The following is a 16,017-nucleotide window of genomic DNA, read 5'->3' as shown; positions in this document are numbered from 1 at the left end:
AGATAGATTTTGACCTGATTAACAATTTATCCCTGTCAAATTTGCTCTAAATGCTTTGTTTTAGAGATATAAGCCAAAATCTACATTTCGCCCCTATGTACTATTTTTAGCCATGGCGGCCATCTTGGTTAGTTGGCATGGTCACGCCACACATTTTTAAAACTGTATACCAAAATGATGATTGTGGCCGAGTTTGGTTAAATTTGGCCCAATAGTTTCAGAGGAGAAGATTTTTTAAAAGAATACTAAAATTTTAGAAAAATGGTTAAAAATTGACTATAAAGGGCAATAACTCCTAAATGGGTCAACTGACAATTTTGGTCTTGTTGACTTATTTGTAGATCTTACTTTGCTGAACATTATTGCTGTTTAAAGTTTATCTCTATCTATATAATAATATTCAAGATAATAACCAAAAACAGTAAAATTTCCTTAAAATTACTAATTCAGGGGCAGCAACCCAACAACGGGTTGTCAAACTTGTCTGAAAATTTCAGGGCAGATAGATCTTGACCTAATAGATTATTTTATCCCCTGTCAGATTTGCTCTAAATGCTTTGGTTTTAGAGTTATAAGCCAAAATCTACATTTTACCCCCATGTTCTATTTTTAGCCATGGCGGCCATTTTGGTTGGTTGGCCAGGTCACCGGACACAATTTTCAAACTAGATACCCCAATGATGGTTGTGGCCAAGTTTAGTTTAATTTGGCCCAGTAGTTTCAGAGGAGAAGATTTTTGTAAAAGATAACTAAGATTTATGAAAAATGGTTAAAAATTTACTATAAAGGGCAATAACTCCTAAAGGGGTCAACTGACCATTTCGGTCATGCTGACTTATTTGTAAATCTTATTTTGCTGAACATTATTGCTGTTTAAAGTTTATCTCTATCTAAAATAATATTCAAGATAATAACCAAAAACAGTAAAATTTCCTTAAAATTACCAATTTAGGGGCAGCAACCCAACAACGGGTTGTCCGATTCATCTGAAAATTTCAGGGCAGATAGATCATGACCTGATAAACAAGTATACCTCGTGTCAGTTTTGCTCTAAATTCTTTGGTTTTTGAGTTATAAGCCAAAAACTGCATTTTACCCCTATGTTCAATTTTTAGCCATGGCGGCCATCTTGGTTGGTTGGCCGGGTCACCGGACACATTTTTCAAACTAGATACCCCAATGATGATTGTGGCCAAGTTTGCTTTAGTTTGGCCCAGTAGTTTTAGAAGAGAAGATTTTTGTAAAAGTTAACGACGACGGACGACGGACGACGGACGCAAAGTGATGGGAAAAGCTCACTTGGCCATTCGGGCCAGGTGAGCTAAAAAAGTGGCAATAAACAGATATATTCCATTGTGACGTGCACAGTGTGACTGATTAGACCAAATATCATGTGACTCGTTAATAATAATTACACACTTTTATTGGTCCTCATTAAACTTTGATTTATTTATTCTTACCGGAATTAGTATACTTTAATCATATTTAAAAAGGAACTATAATGGTATGATTGCTAATGAAACAACCATCTTTAGTATGTTTTCTCTTCTTTTTTTATCGACGATTTGAATGTTTTATTTAAAAGGAAAGACTTACTGTACATATTAAAACGGTGGAGTTGCAGTGAATGGTGAAAAATACACTTTACAACTATGTATTGTCTTTTTGGAATCTAATTGTTACGTATGAATTAACAGCATATATAAATGAAGAAATAAGGCCACTTTCAAATATTTTTTTTTTTTTTAAATAACTTCTATTACATTTATTTTCCCTTGACTAAAACTGACACCTACTGCATTGAGCATTTACTTTCAGTTATATATCGATATATATAATTGTGTAAGGACTCGTTCCATCCGTATTTTATATACAGTTGACCGTTATTTACCACGATAAGATTTCGACCTATTTTCGTACTAATTTACAAACCATGACACAATAATCAGTCCAAGCAGTATGTTGTTATCTGGTAAGATTGTAATAAGTAGCTGAAAAACGGAACTGTAATATTTTACTCATAACAATAAGTAACAATTTAAATAACGTCAGTTGGATATGCATTTTTACATTATATTTTAGTAATATATCTGCTGTTAACTCTGTTACCCGCATCTGCGCAACAATGCGAGGACATAGAGACATCACTATGTGACCTGATGCTGAACAGGTTGCCAGAAATGTGCGGTGATCCGTGTCTTCCAAAATTCTGTAAAAGATCTTGCGGATTATGCCGTAAGTATTGACTCAATTTTTTATTTGATTTTGTGTTTTTAGTTAAATTCCGAATAACGTGAACTCCAAATTACCACTTTAGAGTCGCCAAATTTAAAAACTATGATTTATTTTTATGAATATATTTTATTATTTTAACGATATTATTAGTTTATACTGTATAAGAACCCATATGAAAAATAATTTGATTGTGGAGGGTTGTTCTATAATACAGTCAACAATATATATATGTTTTACCGACTTTACTTAGTCTATATTAAAATAAGTGCTTCATTAATGAAATTACATAATTTTCTAAATATTCCCTGTTGATAATTAAAAATATCAGAAACTACGGTTCCAATTATCCCAAGCATAATTTACCTCATATCAATTTGGCTGTTCTTAGTGGTGTATTTCTATAGTTTAAAACACGGAGTGAAAGGATCTAATCAGTGACGTATGAAACTAAAAATAAAAGTAGACTATGCTTAGCTCGATAATGTTTTACTTTCAATAAAAAAAAACTCTTTCCCTAGATGGGTATAAAAACAGGGAGCACAACAATTTCCCTCTGAACATGCAACTGTTTGATAAAGTGTCGAACTATCAAACTAAAGAAAAAACATGTGGATAATTTTGTTTATATGTACATATATAAGTATATTTTCAGCATTGAAATGTTACACCTGTACAGAAGTGAAGGATGTCACAAACTGTACTACATTTACAACCTGTTCTGATGCTAATGACGTATGTGTTAACCTTTTTCTGCTTTAGATATTTGCTGGTTTTAAGCATTGCTTCAGCTTAATTGTAAGCTCATTAATACAAAAAATATTTCATGAATTATTTTCATATCAAATTTAAGACGACCAATTTGAAATGGGATTATTTGCGGCAACATGTTAAGAAGAAGAACAACTGGAATTAATACATACGTAATACGATCACGGTCAAAAATTGCTTAAATAGTGTCGGTGACATGTTTGCTCGTTCAAGATCTTAAGGTACTAGTATAGTCATTAAATGTGTAGTTACCGATAGTGTCCTATTTGCGTTTGTTACATGTTGTTTGCGTCTCAGTTTGCATGACGGGAGATGCATCTATATCAGGAGACGTTAAACCTGTCAACGCAATCGTTCTCGCTCCTTAGATTATATACATAAAGCAACAAAAATTCGCCATTTTCTAAATCAACAAAAAAGGAACAAAAATAACGATATGCTATAAAGACAATCTCTTTGGTTCAACTTTTGTTACTTTTTTTAACAGTATTGCTTCACTGCACAGACATTTACGGCACATTTTACTGAGGCTTACAGACTTGGATGCGGTAGTAGACAGGTAGGTGTATCATGTTTTCCTTCATTGAACACTGTAATGTCAAAGTAGACAGTTTAGAGTGGTTTTAACCGACGCAAGAGACAGGTAAATGTCTCATTGTACCATGAAGTGTAGCAGGTGAAGTATCACTAGACAGCTACAGGTGAATGTCACATTGTACCATGAATTGTAGTATGTGAAGTCTTATTAGACAGCTAAAGGTGCATGTCGCATTACACCAAGAATTGTAGTATGTGAAGTATTATTAGACAGCTACAGGAGAATGTCACATTGACACTTGGTTTTTCAGTCTTTCGTATAGTAGAAGACATTTGCATGTACAATGTATGTGTCACTTTTTAGCGATACTTGCAATCTCTAGTATTGCAGTATACAGGAGTCATATTTTACCGAAAGATGCTTGCATTATCTGGTGTGGCAGTCTACAGGTGGATGTATTTTCTTACTTAGGCTTGCAATACCTGATGTGGCAGCAGACAGTTGAGTGTGACATGTTACTGATGCTTGCAGTCTTAGATGTGACAGTACTTGACAAGTGCGTGTCACATTTTACCTATACTAGGCTTGAAGTCTCTGGAATGGCGGTAGACAGGTGAGTGTCACATTTTACCTAGGCTTGAAGTCTCTGGAAAAGCGATAGACAGGTGGGTGTCACATTTTATCGAGGCTTGAAGTCTCTGGAATAGCGATAGACAGGTGGGTGTCACATTTTATCGAGGCTTGAAGTCTCTGGAATAGCGATAGACAGGTGGGTGTCACATTTTATCGAGGCTTGAAGTCTCTTGAATGGCGGTAGACAGGTGGGTGTCACATTTTATCGAGGCTTGAAGTCTCTGGAATAGCGATAGACAGGTGGGTGTCACATTTTATCGAGGCTTGAAGTCTCTGGAATAGCGATAGACAGGTGGGTGTCACATTTTATCGAGGCTTGAAGTCTCTGGAATAGCGATAGACAGGTAGGTGTCACATTTTATCGAGGCTTGAAGTCTCTGGAATAGCGGTAGACAGGTGGATGTCACATTTTATCGAGGCTTGAAGTCTCTGGAATAGCGGTAGACAGGTGGGTGTCACATTTTATCGAGGCTTGAAGTCTCTGGAATAGCGGTAGACAGGTGGGTGTCACATTTTATCGAGGCTTGAAGTCTCTGGAATAGCGATAGACAGGTGGGTGTCACATTTTATCGAGGCTTGAAGTCTCTGGAATAGCGGTAGACAGGTGGGTGTCACATTTTATCGAGGCTTGAAGTCTCTGGAATAGCGGTAGACAGGTGGGTGTCACATTTTATCGAGGCTTTAGGTCTCTGGAATAGCGATAGACAGGTGGGTGTCACATTTTATCGAGGCTTGAAGTCTCTGGAATGGCGGTAGACAGGTGGGTGTCACATTTTATCGAGGCTTGAAGTCTCTGGAATAGCGATAGACAGGTGGGTGTCACATTTTATCGAGGCTTGAAGTCTCTGGAATAGCGATAGACAGGTGGGTGTCACATTTTATCGAGGCTTTAGGTCTCTGAAAGGTGGTAGACCGGTGGGTGTCACATTTTATCGAGGCTTTAAGTCTCTGGAATGGCGGTAGACAGGTGAGTGTCACATTTTATCGAGGCTTTAAGTCTCTGGAATAGCGATAGACAGGTGGGTGTCACATTTTATCGAGGCTTGAAGTCTCTGGAATAGCGATAGACAGGTGGGTGTCACATTTTATCGAGGCTTGAAGTCTCTGGAATGGCGGTAGACAGGTGGGTGTCACATTTTATCGAGGCTTAAAGTTTCTGAATACCCTGAAACTGAAACAAGTGTATATACGGGGACCATATTCAAGATTTTCTTAATTTCTTTCAGACTTGTCTCCAGTATTCCCCAATATCCTCAAAGTTCAGATCCAGTATTGAAGCCGGGTGTTGTAATACTGACAAATGTAATAACAAACCACCGCCGTTACTTCATATAACTCCGCCACAGAATTATTCCTCTATCAGTGAGTCATTAACAATGTGCATTAATTAATTCACATTTGCATTTAAAACATAGAAAACTGTCATGTTTTCATACTGTAAAATGTAGATAATTAAAATTATAACTGCACAAATATTTAAGTCATATTATTATCGGTTTTTCAAATGTTGTGCAAAAAATTAATCTACCTTATTTTCTGATCGTAAAATTGCTGTGAATTTTCATAACTTTAATTTTGATTGACACTTTGCAATTGTTTTAAAATTATGTTTGATCATTTTCAGTTGATTTTGTAATACTTCCTGTTTTACACCAAACGGCCTGTAACGGTGCCCCAAAACAATGTACCTTCTATGAATACTTTTATTATCTGAAATATATATCAATGAAAACTTTGCAAAATATATCTTTTCTGCTATAGAACATTCATAAAAGAGTCGAAGACTGCGTTGTAATTATCTTGATATTCTGCTCTTTTTCGGGTTGCTTTCTCAATGTTCTTTTTTTAAAACAACTCCAGATGTTTCTTTGCTTGTACTTTTTATTAGCAACAACTGCAGACCCTTCTGTGTGTATGAACAAAGATGATGATATATGTACACGTCTAGCCTTTTATCTACCAAATCTGTGTTCAGATGATTGTGTAGCGTCAAAGATTTGTCCACACATGTGTCGGAAATGTTGTAAGTATACTTTCAAACAAGTACCTGATTACCAATGCTGACCTGTTTTTTCTTCTCTATGACCCATGTTTCATATTTATATTCTATAGACTAATTCATTAGAATTGATTCAATTTCTGGATTTAAAATAAGAACATCGATTACTTAGTGTCGTCTTAATTAAACTTTTTCGTTTTATTTTATCCCGCTATGTTTTGAAGTCGTTCATCTCTTGGCTTTTGGTTTTTATTTTTTCTGTAGACTTAGCCTTGATTTTTTATTAGCAGTATTGATAAGCTTGGTTACTAATTTCTCAGTCACTCAATGTACGATGTTGTTCTATACTTAAGCTGCTGACCTTGTTTGTGTACATTCAAATTCCAATGGCGTCAAAACCACGTGATGCATTGAATCGTTCTACCAAATCAAATTGATCTATTGTCATTTAGGTGATTTTTTCAGTTTAAGGCAACTATATTATTTGTTTTTGTGATATTTCTTTGTAATAGTGTGCAATATTTTGGGATTTATTCAACAGGAAACCTCATTTTTTAACCATACCATTCGACATCAATGCAGTTTTGTATGAACATTAAGCTACAGACATGATGGTCAGAATATTGATCTCCTTATATTAAATCATTTTTTATGACAAATAAATGTAAATCGTTTTTTTAGTAACCTACCCTATATTCACTGCATGAAATGATACGTTTACAAAAATTATTCATATATTGAATTTCTAGTTTTGAATTTAAGGTCTGATTTATGAAGAACTATTTTAGTAGTTTATTAAAGTTTCATAATTTTGTTAAATTTCTTATTTCCTTAAGTTTAATTTCGATTTGTGGGTTATTAGATTTGTTATTTATTTGAAAAATAATATCAGTTTAAATTTGTTATTTAAAAGGTTTAAATCGAGTTTATCACCGTTAAATTTTCGTTTAAACATACGTTTATTTTTTAACATACTACTAATATAGGACAATTTAACTGAAATTTAATTTGGATTAAGTAACAAGTTTAAATTTTTTTTAATTTTCGTTCGGTAAATTTGAAATTTAATGCCAGATTTCGTAACGTGTTTATGTATCTTGTTCTATTTCAATGATTATTAATTCTTCTTAAGGATCAACAAGGCTTCAATACTGTTTGATGAATACATGTTGTACAAAAATAAAATGGAGAGTTAATTTTACAAAAATCTTCTCCTCTAAAACTGCTGAGCCAAATTTAACCAAACTTAGCCACAATCATCATTGGGGTATCTAGTTAAAAAAAATGTGTCCGGTAACCCGGCCAACCAACCAAGATGGCCGCCATGGCTAAAAATAGAACATAGGGGTAAAATGCAGTTTTTGGCTTATAACTCAAAAACCAAAGCATTTAGAGCAAATCTGACAGGGTGTGAAATTGTTTATTAGGTCAAGATCTATCTACTGTAAAATTGTCAGATGAATTGGACATCTGGTTGTTAGATTGCTGCCCCCATTATTATCTTGAATACTATTATAGATAGAAATAAACTGAAAACAGCAATAATGCTCAGCAAAGTAAGATCTGCAAATAAGTAAACATGATCAAAATGGTCAGTTGACCCCTTAAGGGAGTTATTGCCTTTATAGTCAATTTTTAACAAACATTATTAATTTGGTTATTTTTTGTAAATTTGTTTATCAGGTCAACATCTATCTATCCTGCAATTTTCAGATGAATCGGACAACCCGTTGATAGGTTGATGCTCCTGAATTGGTAATTTTAAGGACATTTTGCTGTTTTTGGCTATTATATTGAATATTATTATAGATAAAGATAAACTGTAACCAGCAATAATGTTCAACAAAGTAAGATTTACAAATAAGTCAACTTGATCAAAATGGTCAGTTGACCCCTTTAGGATTTATTGCCCTTTATAGTCAATTTTTAACCATTTTTCGTAAATCTTAGTAATATTTTACAAAAATCTTCTCCTCTGAAACTACTGGGCCAAATTAATCCAAACTTGGCCACAATCATCTGTGGGGTATCTAGTTTTAAAATGTGTCCAGTGACCTGGCCATCCAACCAAGATGGCTGCCACGGCTAAAAATAGAACATAGGGGTAAAATGCAGTTTTTGGCTTATAACTCAAAAACCAAAGCATATAGAGCAAATCTGACATGGGGTAAAATTGTTTATCAGGTCAAGATCTATCAGATAAATCGGACAACCCATTGTTAGGTTGCTGCCCCTGAATTGGTAATTTTAAGGAAATTTTATTGTTTTTGGTTATTATCTTGAATATAATTATAAATAAAGATAAACTGTAAACAGCAAAAGTGTTCAGCAACGTAAGATTTACAAATAAGTCTCATGAACAAAATGGTCAGTTAACCCCTTAAGAAGTTATTGCCCTTTATAGTCAATGTTTAACCATTTTTTCGAAATCGTAGTTATCTTTTAGAAAAATCTTCACCTCTGAAACTACTGGGCCAAATTATTTCAAACTGGGCCACAATCATCATTGGGGTATCTAGTTTAAAAAAATGTGTCCGGTGATCTGGCCATCTAACCAAGATGGCTGCCATGGCTTAACATAGAACATAGGGGTAAAATGCAGTTTTTGGCTTATAACTAAAAACCCAAAGCATTTAGAGCAGATCTGACAGGGTGTGAAAATGTTTTTAGGTCAAGATCTATCTACTGTAAAATTTTCAGATGAATTGGACATCCTGTTGTTAGATTGCTGCCCCCCTTATTATCTTTAATACTATTATAGATAGAGATAAACTGAAAACAGCAATAATGCTCAGCAAAGCAAGATCTACAAATAAGTAAACATGATCAAAATGGTCAGTAAGGGAGTTATTGCCTTTATAGTCAATTTTTAACAAACATTATTAATTTGGTTAATTTTTGTAAATTTTTACCAAATAATTTCCTCAGTTACTAATAGGCCAAGTTCATTATAGATAAAGATAATTGTAAGTAGCACGAACGTTCAGTAAAGTAAGAACTTCAAACACATCACCATCACCAAAGCACAATTTTGTCATGAATCCATCTGTGTCCTAGGTTTAATATGCACATAAACCAAGGTGAGCGACACAGGCTCTTAAGAGCCTCTAGTTTATTCTCTCCATATAGGAAATCCAAATTAAGTTTGTTGTATTTTTACCGGATTGATCTTTCGTATCTTATAGGCTTTATGCGTCATTTGTTTATATGTACTTGTTTCATTGTTTTTTATGCATTGTAAAGCGCTTAGAGTAAATGTGTATTTAGATAAGCGCTATATAAGCACTGTAAATAATAATAATAATTTGTCAATCTCCTGTACATAAATGACACTTGTCTTACGAGCTGAATAATAATGTTTATTCTGTTGCATTATGTTGCTTATACTTGTATTTTATATATATCTATGTTTTTTTAGAGTAATTCATCGTGTCCTATTCCTCATTATGACATTTTGACTGAATGTAGATTTTAGTGACGATGATTATGTAACGCTGGAGACGCCAAACCTCTTGACACAATGTAACCGGCTTTGTCCCTTTTGAATTTCATAGAATGCCCTTTTAATTTTGTGTTTGATCATGAGTTGTTGCTCAACCAAACTGGTCAATAGAACGATGCTATAAACAACTGCCATTAAAGCGGAAAGTTTATAAAGGTACTAAAGCCGGTGTAATCAACCATTGTTTTCAGAAAGTATCCATACCTAGTTAACAATATGTCAGGTGTTCTCTATTACGTCCGCTGGTTGCTATAGTCGAGCGTTTTAAGTTTCCTGGACTTCCTTTTTTAATTTACCTTAGAGTTCGGTATAAATATTTTGTTTTAATTAATGTATCGATACACTACTGTTATTGTATTCATATTAAAAGAAATCTTAAAAAAGATAGTAGCTGATAGCAAAACAAAAATAGAAAATAACGAATGACATTTGTATACTTTTCTTGTTATATGAAATACAATCAATAACTTAATTGTTTATAATGTAATAAGTGAACTCAAAGTAACATTTTTCGTTACAGTTTATTGCCTTGATTGTTATGAAGTTGATCATCCAGACAATTGCACTCAATCAACAGCTTGCAGTGATGGGAAGGTATGCACACATATTTGCCATGTTGCATTATATTTGAATGTGGTTTTTTTTCTACAATGCAATTTAACAAAGCGATGTGATTACATTGTAAACGTAAATATATATCCTTATGTATATTAACACGATTAACAACAAAAAATTCTTCATGTCGCTAAATAAAATGTTATTTTCCATTATTTCAAAGTTGTTATAATTTCACCAGAAACATAACTAGTAGTTTTGTTCCACAAATATTTTTGTATTATAATCAACTATTGATATACGAGTTTTGTCATTTGCTCATGGAAAATTCACATCAAACACTTTACATAAAGTGAATTAAAATATTAATGAGTAATGTTTTCAGTTTAGACATTATTAAGTGCGCATGAGTAAACCCGTATTTTTCTTTCTTTCTCATATCAAATAGCCCTTGGATCGCCATTTGTTATAATGTTTCAAAATGTGTGGATAATATAATAACATATTTCAAATTTTTCCTCACTCATAAAAAAAAAGGTAAAATCAAAACTTATGATATACATAGCAAAACAACTCGTCATAGATACAAAAGCTTTGAAACTGAGAAATTTTGTTAATATTTTTGATTCGTCAAAGCTCAAAGGTAACAATGTAGGTGTAGTAATCCATGGGACGCACACGGGCTTGTCCAGGAAGTTTCAAATCCCTTACTAATTATTTTTAAAAAGTTTCACAGTTAACCTGTAAATTTAACTTTCTGGAAGATTGCAAATACTGTAAAAATGAGAATGGAAATGGGGAATCTGTCAAAGAGACAACAAACCACCCATAGAACAGACAACAACAGAAGGTCACCAATAGGTCATCAATGCATCTACGAACTAGGGTGTAATATGATTGATTGATTGATTGATTGTTGGTTGCTTAACGTTCAGTGGCAAATATTTCATGCATATTCAGGACGAGAATAAGTTCACAATAAATACAATAGGTAGGTTGTTGTAAAATAGAGGCCATTTAGGATGATGGTCGGGGAAATTTGGACTACCACTGGAAAATGAGGGTATATTGGATAGGGAAAGAAATTTTGCCTTGCAACAGGCCACCTACGGACCCCTACAAGAGTTATTGCAATGGTTCTTAACGTGCAAAGAGCGTGGCACTCTCTTTACACGAGGCATCGGATTTAACGTCCCCCTTCTGACCGGACGTGACTGCGAATTTGATACATCCTGCACAGCCAAACGGGCGCCCCACTTCAGCAAGCGTTTTACTGCCGGTCGGGAGAAGACCAAGTGACCATATTTCTATACCCCAGTCACCCTTGGGATTGTAATATGATTGCAAGTTACACATATTTAGTAGAAAGAAAGCAACAATGATGTTAGCAAATACTAGTCTTGTTCATTCTCACATTAAAAATTTAACCCCAAATCCGTAAGGCTTGAAGATGTACAAGATTTTATGCTACCATGTTATCACTTCCTATTAATTATTTCCATAGACATACACACATGCGTGCAAATAGTTTTTAATAGTCCATTTGAAAATATAAATTGAAAACATAGCATTCGAAGTTGGTATTCGTTTAAAAAATCATTGTATTGTTGACCAACATTGAATATTATCGCTTCTTTGATTGTTAAACATAAACAATTCATATATGAAATTAACAAAAACTTATCTGTATTTATCTTTTGTTACTGTTAGTTCACTGTTTAACTATTTTTATTCTATTCTTAACTTTTAGGAATGTTATGGACTTGAAAAATTGGGATCAAACTTTAAAACTGTAGTTCAACTCGGATGCATTGAACGGAGCGTAAGTTTGTTAAATATAGGAGGAAGCCAAGTATTGTGGTCATAGAACAAATATACAAGTTATATATAATTGAATTATAATATTTGAGGTTTTTACATGGTACAAGTAATTATTTACAGACAGTTTAAAGCTGTACTAATTTAAATATATTATGAACTGTATACTTATTTTATTTATAACAAAATGTGAGAGACGAAGACATTTGGGGGAAAGTTACAAAGATATTATTCGTTTTGATAAAGGGAATATTTTTTGCGAGTTTGATAACGTTTTGTTGTAACTTAAATCTCGTTTATGAACTTTTTTGTTTTGAATGAACCTTTGAGCTCGGTATTGTTCCTATTCTTTTTGGAACAAATTTAAGATTGTGACAATCAATTTGATTCAACAATTTGTCAGAAATTGTCAAATGTTAAGTAATCAACAACAGAGCATGTGATCATTTATCTTTGAATTGAAACTTATAAAAAACATACCAATACTAATTATCGTTTGACATATTACAGTTGTGTGATCAACTAAAGTCACCTTCAGGTCATGTATTTGGACGAAGAGATTTTACCTTCTCTGGTGGATGCTGCAAGGGAGATAAATGTAACGCACATCCTAATTCTAAAACGATATCAACTACGACTACGACAACCACGGCTCAACCACGTATGTCAGATGATTTTAGAACAGTTTAAAATTAATACTCAACAAGTTGTGACAATTTCTATTTGTCAATTTAGAACATATCAATTGTAGTATATGTCATTTTTAGTAAAATTTCATGTCGGATATGAATTTTTGTTCATTAATATATTACATCACTATTAATCGTTTTAATATTGTTTAAACTATTTTTATTTTTAGGCTGTTCAAATCGGTATTATCGATGCCCGATTGGTTTTCGTCAGCATGGTAATAATTGTTATCTCTTTGGTAATCAGAAGGTAACCAAACATGAAGCTCTTGTAAGTATAGTTGTACTTTTAAACATAATTATGTGGAAACAAATAAGCAGTATTGGACAAAATGAATACGAAAAAACATCATGACCTCTAATATTTATAAATACGTTATTGTTAGAAAAGCTATTGATGACATTGGCTTTCTCCTCTTACCACGTTTATCTCTTCTAATAATATGACATCGAACATGATTATAGGTATAATGAGAGGGTTATCTTTCAAATATAAGTTCAATCTATATATACCACAGTATCAAGTAGGCTCTGCATTTTATATGAAAACAACATGTTAAATAATTGCATTCGTCCGAAGTGTTTTTCTTGATTTACCTTCATCGGGAACTCTGAATATTTCAAGCCGTAAATGAATAAAATCAGAAACAGTCGTTGAGCTGTATGACAAACTAAAAGCTAACAAATAACTAAATCCGTCTAAGGTAGACTGTGCCTTAGTTATAATTATTTTTTAAATTTATTAACTAACTGTTGTTGTGTGTTAGAGACTGTACAATTTACTAAAGTAAATAGTTTTCTTTTTAAAAAGTCAAATTTGTATTAATATGTATAAAGTGTATATGAGTGCACAATTTGAGATACCTACTACAACAATGTACAACTTCAAGATTTTAGAATTTATAATGCCACTTACTGTTACATATACAAATTATTTTTGTAGAGATTCTGTCGAAGTCATTGTGCAGACCTTTTTTATATTCAGTCTGACTCTGAACTTTCTGCATTCAAACAATACCAACACAATGGATATATAGGTATGTTTTATAGTTTACTGTTCGGTGTTGAAGACTGTACTTTGACCTATAACGGTTTACTTTTGTAAATTGTGACTTGGATTGAGTATTTTCTTGGCACTCATACCCCCATCGTCATATATCAATGGGAAAATATAGGCTTAAGTGCATAGTCGCATGGTTTAGGTTTACATTATATCAATTAATATGTTAGTATTAAGTGATGAAATCAATCAAAGAACCTTTTATTTAGAGAGGATACAACCATTTACTCGGTTAAATTGATCAAAGTATATGTTTTACGGAAATATACGACTAAGTATAAACCTAAGAGTAAATCTCTAAAATATATAATAAACAAAACATATTGTATCAGATCATATTAGCAAACCCTATGATGACCTTGTATGGCATGATGGGCAACTGAACCGGTCGTGAATGCTCTCATATCATATGCACACACATAAACATTCATACATGCTTTGTCTGAGATTGGCTAAACACTCAGTGAGGGACACTTAGTATGTTCAAATCTTAATGATAAACTGTTGTCCATGCTCAGCTATAGATAGTGCAATACATTGGCTTTGATACCTTTATCATCTTATTTTATAGAGTTGAAACCTAATACATATATTTTGCTTGGCAAAAACAATCTCAAAATTAATGGACCCGTTTCTCAATTGTTTTCAAAACGGTTTTGGTTTGTTTTAAGTAATGAATTTGTGATTTACCATCTGATTCTCTGTTTGCATACAAAAGAAAACAGTGTTGCGGTAAAATATGTTATGGAGGAAATGAAGATCTAGAAGCATCCAATTTATGGAGACGTCTAATTAACAACAATAACTACAATATTAGGGCTTAGTTTGTCGTCGACGTCAGCTGTGTTCTTTATCCGTATTTTGGCACAACATTTTAGAATTTTGGATTCTCAATACTCTTTAACTTTTTCTTGTTTGGCTTTATACATATTTTGATATCAGCGTCACTGATGAGTCTTATGTAGACGAAACGCGCATCTGGCGTTCTAAATTATAATCCTGGTACCTTTGATAGTTTTTAACCGAATTAGGAAAATCGTATCAGCGTTTATATTGTCTCTGATTAACAAAGCCTTGTTTTAGTTTATTTTTAAAGTAATGTAAATAAAAAAAATCAGCGTTCTGTCATGAATATAGAATAACAATATTATAACTTGTAAATACATGTATGTTGATGGTTTTTCTTTATTTTAGACGTCTTTACGGGGTTGGTCAGAGATCAACGTCGGGGATGGATTTGGAGCCATAATGGTTTGCCGATCCAGCAGTCCTTGCAGGTTGATCTATTCCTTAATTATAATCAACATGTAACTGGACAAAATTGTGCCTCAGCTAATTACCTATACAGAAATAACAATGGCCATTATAGTTTAAGAGCAGTATCTTGTACAGATTTACATCATCCGTTTTGTAAACTGGAAATGGGATAATGTTGTTACTTAATCATTGTCTTGTGTATTCAATTTTCTTTGGAAAATAAAATAATCATATACTTATAGTTTTTTTATACACTTGAAACAAATGTTAGCTGATCTTTCAAACATAATATTTTTTTTTAGGATTCATTCAAGGACATGAACAGGGCCTTGTTTCATTGAAAAGTTTCTTTTATGCGTTTACCGAGTTGTGTTGATTTTTCACTTCATTTGTATTTTTGCAGATAAAGAACGCATCAAGAATCGATTAAGATCTAAACTGGTGTTAAGTTGAATAAAATACTACTTTAACCTGTTTAGTACTATAGAAAGAATTTAACATTGCATTTCTATAACCATCCCTGAACGTTAACCAATCAAATGTCCGCCCCTTTTCCCACTGTGTACAACAAACAACCATGTAAATAATATCTTCATATATACCAGGATTAAAATTTCAGTGACGTTCTAATTAAAAAAAAGTTAAAAAGGCAAAATAAAGAACGAAGTTAAAAAGCATAGGACCAATTATTCTTAAAAGTAATGTGAAATACAGCTAAGGTTATTTATTCCTGAGGTGGAAGTACTTCAAGATTCCAAAATGTTCTATAGTAATACCAAATAAAAAAGTACTGTGCTTTGAAACACCTGATAGATATGTTTATGACTCAGAAATATTTTAATACAACTGTCAAATGCAAGGAAACATTTTTCGAAAAGTTTTCGTATGCAACATTCTAAGATTAGGTGGTATATATATTTTATTAAAAGAAGACTTTTTGTTAAACAATCAAATTTTCCCCCC

The 16,017-nt window shown here is 33.0% G+C and overlaps 1 protein-coding gene across 1 annotated transcript; it reads left to right on the top strand.

The window, feature by feature from the left end:
* The first annotated feature begins 1,901 nt into the window (after nt 1-1,901).
* LOC139493186 (uncharacterized) lies at nt 1,902-15,293 on the top strand. The gene is made up of 12 exons (XM_071281377.1): nt 1,902-1,972; nt 2,083-2,235; nt 2,888-2,967; nt 3,491-3,562; nt 5,401-5,536; nt 6,063-6,197; nt 10,196-10,269; nt 11,981-12,052; nt 12,559-12,709; nt 12,908-13,008; nt 13,681-13,774; nt 14,992-15,293. The coding sequence occupies exons 1-12, from the start codon at nt 1,960-1,962 to the stop codon at nt 15,225-15,227; spliced, it is 1,317 nt and encodes a 438-aa protein (XP_071137478.1). The 5' UTR covers nt 1,902-1,959; the 3' UTR covers nt 15,228-15,293.
* The last annotated feature ends 724 nt before the right edge of the window (nt 15,294-16,017 follow it).

The sequence above is a fragment of the Mytilus edulis genome, chromosome 10 (genome assembly GCF_963676685.1).
Source record: "Mytilus edulis chromosome 10, xbMytEdul2.2, whole genome shotgun sequence".
Classification (NCBI taxonomy): Eukaryota; Metazoa; Mollusca; class Bivalvia; order Mytilida; family Mytilidae; genus Mytilus; species Mytilus edulis.
Note: the sequence above shows the minus strand (reverse complement) of the source record. Positions and strands in the feature narration are given on the sequence as shown.